The sequence below is a fragment of the Chlorocebus sabaeus genome, chromosome 26 (genome assembly GCF_047675955.1).
Source record: "Chlorocebus sabaeus isolate Y175 chromosome 26, mChlSab1.0.hap1, whole genome shotgun sequence".
NCBI lineage: Eukaryota > Metazoa > Chordata > Mammalia > Primates > Cercopithecidae > Chlorocebus > Chlorocebus sabaeus.
The window spans coordinates 38,246,708-38,258,893 of record NC_132929.1 but is presented as its reverse complement, the minus strand read 5'-3'; the positions used below and the strand labels follow the sequence as shown (position 1 = coordinate 38,258,893).

General features: G+C 39.9%; 1 protein-coding gene across 4 annotated transcripts in view; it reads right to left on the bottom strand.

The window, feature by feature from the left end:
* The window catches only part of TLN2 (talin 2), a 451,144-nt gene that overhangs the window by 152,072 nt on the left and 286,886 nt on the right, over positions 1–12,186 (bottom strand). For all 4 annotated transcript variants that reach the window (XM_073012205.1, XM_008016371.3, XM_008016374.3 and 1 more), the window contains one exon: positions 1,441–1,596. In XM_073012205.1, the coding sequence (XP_072868306.1) occupies positions 1,441–1,596 (156 nt within the window). The remainder of the gene's footprint in view (positions 1–1,440; positions 1,597–12,186) is intronic.

Below are 12,186 nucleotides of genomic sequence, written 5' to 3'. Positions count from 1 at the left end.
GGCCAGCATGGTCTCGATCTCCTGACCTCATGATCTGCCCGCCTCGATCTCCCACAGTGTGGGTATTATAGGCGTGAGCCACCATGCCTGGCCTAATTTTTGTTTGCAATAAATACTTGGACCTAGTTTAAAAAGACCAATAGTATTAAAAGATGTAAAACAAAACACAGTTGTTCCCTGTTCTACACATTCTCCTGTTCACTTTCTACCACATATCCCTCCAAAGGTAACCACTTTCAACTGTTTTGTCGGTTTCTTCTAGTATTTCTAAATAATATATTTATATTGATTTCTTGATTTTTCTAATTTAGAAATTATCCACGACTTCCTGCAATGGAAGGTGAGGACACAGGTAAGTATGAACATTCATCTTTTGAGGGCCATACAGGCACAGCTGTTACAGCTACAGGAGAATAGAAGGTATGTTTTCTGATGATTCCTTCTAATTGGCAGGAACCTAACAATCTATAGTCAAATTAGATAACTAATGACTTCTTCCATGGTCCCCTCTTTACACGGTTTGGTTTTTTCTTTTTTTTTTTTTTGATGTCCTATTATGATATCTGTGATATTTCAAGCATTCACTAGAGACTTCAGGAGTCTTAAGAAATTGACAAATTCTAGCACTTTTTGATTTTTCTTATTGCACAACTTGCCCTACCAACTACCTGCCCTATTGTGTTTCACAAGTCAATGTGGCTATAGTTAAGGCATAGAGTTATTACGCTGCTAACAACAAATATTGAAATCAAGAGGAAGAATTCAGAGGTCTGAAGACCTGAAACAAACATATTCTCACTACTTTCCATAAACTTTATACTAAGCATCTTATCATCTTCATCTTATTCAATCCTAGCAGCTCTGTAGGCATGACTATCACCATTTTATAGCTGAAGAAATTAAGGCTCAGAGAGGAAAAGTAACTTGAACAAGGTCACAGAGCTGGGAAATGACAAACTGGATTTCTATAATATTACTATCCTAAAGTCCATGTTATTTCCACTGTGTACTATGCTGTCTTTCTAGGCAGGATGAGAACACACTCCTCAGCAACATAATCACAACGCTTAGGAAAATATAAAACAGAGAGGGGGCCTTTGTGTGTCAGAGCACTAAAAGTTTCCTTTCAGTATATGCTAGGGATGTCATCAGGAACACAGAACTGAGAATCATCTGGGTGAGTGGCTTTTTCTAGATAATGAACTAGAGGCTGGCTTATACAGAGTGCAGAGAAGGAGCAGTGCCTGAAGAAACCCAGAAGGCTCTTTTACTTCTGGACCCATCCCCTTCCCTGCCCATGGACTTGCAACATCTTCCTCATTCCATGCTGGCTCTCCAAGGCCAGAGAAACCCAATGGGCAAGAATCGCATCTTTCTCCTGTTCCCACAATATCACCCAAAGCCATGCTAGTGCTCTCCTTGCCCTCTGCCAGTCCCTACCAGTGTGAAGCTCTTGGGTGAGGCTGCCCAGCGCTTGACGGTGGTGAGGGGCCACTCCTGCAGCACCTCCTTGGTCTTTTCATCCACGCGCATCACCGAGTCTTTGGTGATCCCCAGCAGGCGAGGCACCAGCTTGTTCTTGCCTTTCATCTTTTCCTGAAACAGGAGATACCAAGAGTCAGTACTCTTCCTCTGAACACATCTGACTTTGCCAAGGGATCAGTGATTTTTCAACGTTTTACCTGCATACATTGTGTTTCAAAACAGGCAGGGCTATAGGAAAACCAAGGTTTTGAGGCTAGGTGAATAACTCATTAAACTAAAGGTATGGGAACTCAAACAAAGCCATGAGAAGTATGGAAAAAGCCACAAAAGCATGCCTCCTGTTCAGGAGGGCAGCTTGCTCCAAAAACAGACTATGTCAGAAAGATGGGATAGAACTGAAAAGACATCCAGAGAAAAAGAAGCAAAGGTGAATTCCAGGTACTATCACTTCCAGTGGCCAACTCAGTGAGTAACAAAAGAGGATTAATCTGAGATTTAAAATTAGCTTAACTAAAACTCTGCTGAAGTAGAATCTTCTCATTATGAGGAGACACAGCTTCCTACCCTTTTTTAAATCTCTGAAATATATTTCTGTTTGGATTCTTTGTTTTGGAATTTTGTATGTCTACTGATTCTTAAAACTTATTGTATAACTAGTTTTAATGACGTTTTAAGACATAGTAATGTCTATTAAAATAATGGACCCGGCCGGGTGCGGTGGCTCAAGCCTGTAATCCCAGCACTTTGGGAGGCCGAGACGGGCGGATCACAAGGTCAGGAGATCGAGACCATCCTGGCTAACACAGTGAAACCCCATCTCTACTTAAAAATACAAAAAAATAGCCGGGCGAGGTGGCGGGCGCCTGTAGTCCCAGCTACTCGGGAGGCTGAGGCAGGAGAATGGCGTGAACCCGGGAGGTGGAGCTTGCAGTGAGCTGAGATCCGGCCACTGCACTCCAACCTGGGCGACAGAGCGAGACTCCGTCTCAAAAAAAAAAAAAAAAAAAAAAAAAAAAAGGACCCTTAGCTCACACTCATACCAAAACAAATTAAAGAAAGATTAATAATTTAGGAAGAACATCCAAGTGAGTATTTTTGTGATCCTTGGGTGAGAAATGATTTCCTAAGAAAAACACCAACATAAGAAGCCATAAAGGAAACGATTAATAGGCTTAACTCAAAATATACATACTTTTGATAGATCGGGGGAGGGAAGCAGAAGCTAAAAAAACCTCATAAAAAATGAAAAAGACTGGGCAATAAATATTTACAATGAATGTAATGGCAATAGACTTCATATACTGTCTATGTGATGTGTTCATAAATCAACAAAATAACTGCTGAAGAATATGAACAGAAAATGTTTTTAAAATAACACAAGCAAGTAAGTTTTCACTTAAAATAGCTGAGTTTTTTTAATTAAAATTAATACTCAGATTTGAGGAACATGTGAAGGGGGTCAGTAGTGATGAAAGCTTAAGACAGCAAAGCCTTCATGAGAGAAAATGTGTCAATTATCTATCCAAACCCTTAAAAAGTCCCTACTTTTGACACAGCTAGCTTTTAGGAACTTAGTCTAAGAAAAAAAAAGTTATAAATGTGTGTAAAGTTTATGCCACATGAAGCTCAACCACAGTACATCATAGTGAAAAGCTAGAAACCACCCAAATTTTCAGACAACATTGGGTCCATTCAGGGTGGTATGGCTGTAGATGAAACAATCCAAATTTTCAATAACACGGGACTTAATACATAAATTATGATATATCCAGATAACAGATTACCCTACATGATTAAAAATCACATTGTAGAAAAACAATTGGTTTTATGGAAGTAAATTATTCATAATATATTATTAAAAAACAGAATATAGGGCCTAATCTTAGGGGAAATAAAAATTTAAAAATAGGCATATGTCCATTACATTAAAAAATGGCACTGAATATCTCATGTGTTTTGTATTATTTTTTCATGCTTTTCCTTATTTCCAATATTTCATTTAATGCATGTATATTTTTAGGGTTGTCAGGAAAACCTTTTCAAGTTATATTTGCTGAAATCTAGCAACATCTCAACTGCCATTCTCAGGGGCATAGACACATACATTCACACAAAGGATCCATTTGTGGATGTGTCTACACACACCCAACACAGGGTAATGGCATTTAAAACACAGTTGGAGCATACTAGATACTTAATAAGCATCATCTGTTCATCTTCAGAGCATCTCCAAAACACTGGTATCATCATTTTTCACTTTGTAAGTGAAGAGACCAAGGCCAACAGTGGTGAGTGGTAAAGCCATAATTTGAACACAGATTTGAGTAGCTCAAAAATATCCAAAAGCTGACTGTCTATTGTAGTTTACTGTCTTCCGGTGGAAGCAAAAAGAGAAAAGGCCAAATCCTCCCCAACCCCAACCGCCCTCACCATGGGCATTTGGTAACCCTCAGATGGTGACAGTCACCACACACCCCCAGCTTCCTCAGGGAGGACACCATTGTGTGAGGAATCTACCTGGGTGTCGGAGGAGGGGAATATTCCTCCCTGAACCTTAAGTCTTAAACACTGAGAAGGGTCAGATTTTTTTCAAAGAGAGGACAGTTCCACAAGGGTGAGATCAGTGCAGGGCAGACAATGTCAGTTAATCTACTTTGGCTTTGGGAGCCACACAGAGTTTTAGGTTGAGAGGCTCTAGGAGGCTAATTTAGTAGCACGGGGTTGGCACAAACCCAGCTTCTGAGACCCAGGAAGGGGACTGGAGATAAAATATGGTTTGCAGCTGCTGCCTTCATTCTTTCCCATCTGCACTGCTCCCCAGTGAGGGATTCTGGGGTGCGGGAACACAGAATCGTGACGGATTGCCCTAATTCTTGTCAAGATCATTCCAGATTGGGAGAGGAAACCACAGTGAACAAACAAGTTACAGTGGACTTTCTATCAGCAGGTCACAACTGAGGAAAAGGGGCTGAGGGAACTCAAAAAATACTGGACCTGTCAACAGAGACCACCATCAAGGGATAAAATTACTTCAGTGCCTACACACAAAACGCAGAGCAGCTGGAGAAAGGTAAAGTCGCAAATGGCTGAGATCTGTGATCATGATGCAAGGTCTTCCCTGGTGCAGAGACCTGCCTTAGAGCCTCAGTGACAGGGATGTGAGGGGAGGGCCACAGGGTAATAAAGCTCCCTCTTTCCTTCCTATGCCTCAAGTCTCAGTAACCCCCACACCACTCCTTTCCAACCTTCAACTACACAGACCAGCTTCCTTTTATCTCCAGTACACAAAGCAGGCTAAAGCAGGCACCAGTGAAGACCCATCTATCTCATATACCAACACACACACAGAGTTGCAGCTGTGATTTCTGCCAGCTATCTAGAAGCTTCTCTCTCAAGGTGGTCCTGATTAGATTGTTTTTGTTTTGAAAATGTCTGCAGCGTGTATAACTCAGAGGCAGGTGAAAGCAGGCATTCTACCAAGGAGAAGCAGGATTCGTTAATAAACCCAAGCCCTCCTCTTTCAAACGTATTTCAGCTGCTACTCCGGGTGTAGCCCTGGCAGCCAGCTGTGATCAAGCCTGCTGGCTGCAGACTGTTCTCACAGGTGCAGAGATTGCCTGATTCTGACATCACCTCTGCTTCACATCTGAGATCCAGAACTGGATGGAGGAATGCAACTGGACTGAGCTTCTGGCTCCCGGTCCTTCATTTCAATATGGCCCAAGCCCGTAGGGTCCTCCCCATGATCCAGCTGAGCTCACTAGAGTTCTAGATTGGCTTGGCCAAAGGGCTGGTTTGCATGTTTTGTTCTGTCTTCCATATATTTCTTTCTTTTAGGGGGATGGGAAAAAACGGCTGCTCAAGTGCAAACCTGCAGACCCTGTTTATTAGCCATTTCTCTCCCTACAAGTGACTGCCAATCCATTTTGACTAAACTTGGGATTCTGAGATGCTCTGAATGCCCTGTCTGGAGTTTTTACAGTTTAGGGGAGAAGAGGGTCTGTTCCCCGGGTAATCTAAAACCTCAAGGCTCTGGCTATGTCTGCAAAAAATTTTCAAAGGCAAATTTAGAAGTGAGAAGAGTTACACAGTGATTTTCTGGAATAAAACAAGATTTTATGCCAGTCATGGGAAATGCCTTACTGGTGCTTGTGGGGTTTTGGTGTAGCAGATCATGATGAAATGCAAAAGTCAACGAAACAAGAATGTAGACATTTACAGCTCCCATTTATGGAGATTTATATGAGGCAGTCCCCTTTTCTGTATTAACTTATTTAAACCTCATAAAAAGTCATAATTTTATGGGTGAACAAACTGAAGCTCAGAGATGGAAGGTAAGGTAACTTATCCAAGGTCAAATTACTAAGTGGCAAAGCCAGGATCCAAACTGAAGTCCTTCTTTTCCAAAGGATATTTCCTAGCCACTGAAAATACTGCTGCCTAATGCTATTCCATGTGAATTCATTATATGGCTTGCAGACATGCTCTGTATGGAGGTGGGTAAACTATGCCCATTGCTAAATCCAGCTTATTTTTTATGGCCCAAGAGCTAAGAATGAATTTTCTATTTTTAAATTTTAAGCAAATCAAGAGGAATATTTTGTGCGACAAAGATTACGTAAAATTCAAATTTTAGAGTCCAAAAATAAAGCTTTGTAGAAACATAACCATGCCATTCATTTACATATTGCCTATGGCTGCTCTCATACTACAGGGGCAAAGTTGAGTAGCATGATTGGCAAAGCCTGAAATGTTTACTAGCTGGCCCCTAGGGCCAGGGATTTGGGAAATATGGGAAGAGTTCAGTGTCTGGGATAATCTGATATTTATCAGGCCGGGTACAGTGGCTCATGCCTGCAATCCCAACACTTTGGGAAACTGAGGTGGGAGGATCACTTGAGGCCAGGAGCTCAAGACCAGCCTAGGCAACAAAACGAGATCTGTCTCTAAGAAAAAATAAAAATAAATTAGCTGGGTGTGGTGGCACGTGCCTGTAGTCTCAGTTACTCAAGAGGCTGCAGTGAGCCATGATCATGCCACTGCATTCCAGACTGGGTGGTAAGAGTGAAATCTAGTCTCTAAAAAAATAATAAATAAAATTAAATTAATCAATATCCTTATTTTCCAGTCACCACACTTGTTTACATACATTAGCTCGCTTACTCATCATTAGAGCTCTATAAGGAATTATTCCTATTTTTCAGATGAAGAAACTGAGATTTAGAGTTTAGGTACTTTCCCTAAGGTCATATAAGTTTCTACTATTTCTCACACAGGTGTAAATTACCATCCTGGATTCTAGGCCAATCGTCCCAACTCCAACATGCAAGCATGCTTTATTACAACGACACAAAGTTTAATACTGATTTTTAGGACAAAATGTTCATAGACATAGAAGAAAATATGATGTAAGCAGCTCTAAGCACATGAAACCAGTCCTTTCAAAATATCTATGACTGATTTCAAGGCTGTGTGGTTTGAGTGTGTTCAATATCATTATTAATTATAATTTCATTTACTTAGAGTTTCTAATAGAAGTCTATAAAAGTAGTGAATGGGAAAGTGGAATTACTAACTTTTAATTTACTTCCTAAATTATGCTTTCATTAGCATAATTCCTTCACAATTTAATGCAATGTTCAGTTTGGGGCATGAGAAATCTGTTACTGATGTCTTTTAAAAAATTTATTGTCCCAGTTAGTACAACCTCTATGGAAAACAGTATGGAGATTCCTTAAAAGCTAAAAGTAGATCTACCATTTGATCCACTACCACTACCGGGTATCTACCCAAAGGAAAAGAAGACATTATATGAAAAACACATTTACACACGTATGTTTATAGCAGCACAATTCACAACTGCAAAGATGTGGACTCAACCTAAGTGACCATCAACTAATGAGTGGATAGAGAAAATGTGGCATATATACACCATGGAATACTACTCAGCCATGAAAAAGAACAAAATAATGTCTTTTGCAACAACTTGGATGGAGCTGGACACTATTACTCTAAGTGAGAAACACAGGAGTGGAAAACCAAAAACCATTATGCTGTCAGCTATAAGTGGGAGTTAAGCTATGAGTACACAAAGGCATACAGATGAACTTTAGAGACTCAGAAGGGAAAGGGTGGGAGTGGGGCTACAGATAAAGAAGTACACATTAGGTATAATGTACACTACTTGGGTGACAGGAGCCCTAAAATCTTATAATTCACTGCTACATAATTCACCCATGTAACAAAAAACCACTTATACCCCAAAAGCGATTGAAGAAAAAAAGTATACCTTAGGTATACAATTTTTTCTTTTTGGTGCTATTCTGCATGTGATCGCTTTTTATCATATGCTCTAAACGGTTTTGCGAATTTTTACATACATACTCTAAGGGTTTATTTCATAGGGTTGACATATGCCTTATCAATTTCCTTGGCCAATTTAATCAATTTAACAATAAACCTGAAAATTAAAATGATTGTGTACCTATTGTTAAAACATGTACAGGATCCATAAACTGAAAATTACAAAATGTTGGAAGCGATCAAGGAGGCTCTCTATATCATGTTTATGGGTTAAAAGATTTAACACAGTAAAAATGTCAATTATCTCCAAATTGATCTATACATTTAATGCAATTACTATCAAAATCACAGCAAGCCTTTTTGTAGACATAGATAAGTTTGTTGGAAAGTATATACGAAAAGGAAAAAACCTAAAATGTCTAAAACGATTTTGAAAAAAAAGAAAAAAGCTAAGGGATTTATCTGATGTTAGGGCTTACTTATAGCTACAGTTGATTACGACAGTGTGATTAGCAGAGGGATACATATTTGAATGAGAACAAAACAGAGAACCCAGAAATAGACCCATAAAGATGTGCTGAACTAAATTTTGACAAAGATGCAAAAGTAACTCAATGGAGGAAGAATAGCACTTTCAACAAATGGTGCTGGAGTAAGTTGATTATGGTGGGGGTTACACAAATCTATAAATATGACAAAATTGCATGGAACTAAACACACACAAGTACATGTAATGCTGGAGAACTCTGAATAAAGTCTGTGGATTGTACTAATGTCATTCTCCTGGCTGTGTTACTGTACCGTTGTTAGCATTGGAGGAAACCTGATGAAGGGCACATATGACCTTTCTGTATTACTGTTATTTTTAAAACCACAGTCAGTTTTACAGTATTTTTAACACATCAAAAAGAACCCTGCACCCTTTAGCCATCATTCCCCTATCTCCCTCACCACACTCTTAAGCAACCACTAACCTTCTTTCTGTCTCTATAGATTTGCCTCTTCTGGGCACTTCACATAGAGGGAATCATACAGTATGTGGTCTTTTGTGACTGGCTTCTTTCACTCAGCATAACATTTACAAAGTGGATCCATGTTGTAGCATATATTGGTACTTCATTCCTTTTTATGGCTGAATGATATTGCATTGTACGGATACAACATAAATTGTCTACCCATTCATCAGCTGATGCTTTGTGTTGTTTCTTACTTTTGGCTAACACTGCTGTGAACACCTATGTGTAAGTTTTTATGTGGATACGCACTTTCAATTTTCTTTGGTATATATTCATAGAAGTGGGATTGCTGGGTCATACGGTATTTCTATGTTTAATCAATTGAGGAACTGACAGACTGTTTTCCAAAGTGACAGTACCATTTTACATTCCCACCAGCAGGTTACGGGGGTTCCAATTTTTCCATATCCTCACCAACACTTGTTATCATCTGACTTTTTGATTCTGAGTTAGTTTTACAGCTTCCTGTGAATCTGTAATAATTTCCAAGTAAAAAGTAAAAAAAAAAAAATGACTTGGTATATCTTGTTATAGGATAAATAATCATAGCTACAAGTCATAGTAATTTTGTTCCTTCATTTGCTAAAGCAATGATTTTCCCCTCATTTTTGTATCTTACTGTATTTCCCAGAACTTCCAAAATAATGTTAGAGGGTAAAGAGATGGTGGGCACATTTATTCTGATTTCAATTCTTACAGCTTGCTTTCTTTCTTTTCTTAACAGAGTCTTGCTCTATGGCCCAGGTGGGAGTGCAGTGGTGCAATTTTGGCTAACTGCAACCTCTGCCTCCCAGGTTCAAACAATTCTCCTGCCTCAGCTACCCAAGTACCTGAGATTACAGGTGTGCACCACCACATCTGGCTAACTTTTGTATTTTTAGTAGAGACGGGTTTTCACCATGTTGGCCAGGCTGGTCTTGAACTCCTGACCTCAAGTGATCTGCCTCCCCTGGCCTCCCAAAGTGCTGGGATTACAGGCATGAGCCACCAGGCCCAGCCTCTTATAGATTTGTCTCTAGCGTTTCTATTAAGTATGATACTAATGAGAGGTTTGATACTGATGAACCTCTATCATGGTGAGCAAGTACACTTATATTCCAGAATTTTAAAGAATTTTCAGTAAGATGTTGAGTTTTATCAAACATCTTAGCGGCTTTATATAAAATAGTCATAAGATATCATCTTATTTAAAGTCTTGATCTGATTCAGGTTCATTAATTCTTAATATTGACTAATTCCGGCATTTTTTAGCTATACCACTTTTAAAATAAGGCAAACTATGGTCACATAAATTATATTAAAAACAATTATAAAATAAAATGTCATACTAATGGGCCCACTGAACAAAACACTGAAGTGAGCAATGTGCTATTAACATTGTAGAAAGCGACAAAAATAAAATAAAAATGGTGGCTCACGCCTGTAATCCCAGCACTTTGGGATTACAGGAGAATAACCTGATGTCGGGAGTTCGAGACCAGCGTGACCAACATGGAGAAACCCTATCTCTACTAAAAATACAGAATGAGCTGGGCATGGTGGTGCATGCCTGTAACCCTAGCTACTCGGGAGGCTAAGGCAGGAGAATTGTTTGAATATAGGAGGCGGAGGTCGTGGTGAGCCGAGAATTGCGCCACTGCACCCTAGCCTGGGTGACACACCATCTCAAAAAAAAAAAAGTTGCAAGTGCTGCCTATTTTCTTATTCCTTTCTTCTCTTCAAAGAGATGTAATTTTTTGAAAAATATAGAGAAAGAAGGGAAAGACAGAGAGAGAGGAGAGGGAAGGAAGGAGTAAGGAAGGAAGGGAAAAAAGGTCTCTCATGTTCTTCTTGTGCTTAAGTAATTTTGTAAACGGAGATTTGGTTTGATCAAATCTGCAAGACGCTGCTATAACGAGAAGATCTTTGCTCTCTCTCAAATTATCCTAGTGACCATGGACCGATTTTTCTTAGGTTCTAAATTGTCGCTGGAGAACAAACTGATTTTTTCTACAATTTGGTGTTCAACTTCTCTTCCTAATTACAGATTTCTTTATGTTCTTTATTATCCTAAATTTACTAACCTACATGCAAGCACATCACTGAAACTGACTGTGTGTGAAGCCTGATGGTATTAATGGAAGACGATGTGAATGTAAGAGATGAATTTAATACTGGGAGGACTACAGGGAAACTCAAGAAAATAAATGGAAATTGAAGCCATTAGCAGTGGACATGATGAAAATTTGTTTAATCTTTGTCCCTGCAAGGCATTGGAGCTCATTTACTACTGGATGCCCTTCACAATAATGAATGAAAAGCACAATTTCTAAAATGAGCAGATCTCCCCATGTGTTCAGGGGACAGATGGGAAGCTAGAACGGTGGAAGCAGGTGACTGCCTCTCAAATGGGGTCACTCCAGCTAAGGCAGTACAGCTAGAGGCTGGGAACACCATCTGTGAATCAGGGAGACCTGAACTCAAGTCCTGGCTTCTTCAGTTACTAGCCTTATGGCCCCAACTGAATCACTGGATGTAGCTGGGCCTCTGTGTTCTCACTTATACAAAGAAGATAGTAAGGCTGGGTGCTGTGGCTCACACCTGTAATCCTAGCACTTTGGGAGGCCAAGGTGGGCGGAGTGCCTGAGCTCAGGAGTTTAAGACTAGCCTGGGCGATATGATGAAACCCTGTCTCTACTAAAATACAAAAAATTAGCCAGGTGTGGCAGCATGTGCCTGTAGTCCCAGCTACTTGGGAGGCTGAGGCAGGAGAATTGCTTGAACCCAGGAGGCAGAGGTTTCAGTGAGCCAAGATCGCGCCACTGCACTCCGGTCTGGGCGACAGAGTGAGACTCCGTCTCCAAAAACAAAAAGAAGATACTAATAGTAGTTTTGCCCTTGGGTTGTTGATAGGTTTGAATGAGATAAGCTTGATGGATGGCTGTTTACTAAACATTATTGCTGTTATTATTAATATTGATAAGTGGAGTCATTGTTACCTAAATGGCATCAGTGCCATTCAAATATTCACTGATACTTTAAAACTGCCACTAAACGTAAAAGATTCAACCTCTCAATTATTTTTCTTAAAAACAAGGTGACTGACATATACTTTCTTCATTGCAAAGGCCCCAGCGATTCTGGGTGTAAAACTGAGAGCTAGTTTGGTTGATGTATTAATAACTAATCAGCATGCAGCATATGGCTTTCTGACATATAACTTCTTGCTATCTCCTCTCTCCAAATGAGGCAGCTTGCTCCAATGAGGAGTGGAGTCAAGAAAAACATCTTAGAGGACAATATAACTTCTTCTTTTGTAGTTCTCTTTGGCTGTGGGGAGAGACACCTTCTTAGTCTGGTCAGTTTTGTCCTTCCAACTTCAGTCCCTGGATGCAGCCGCAAC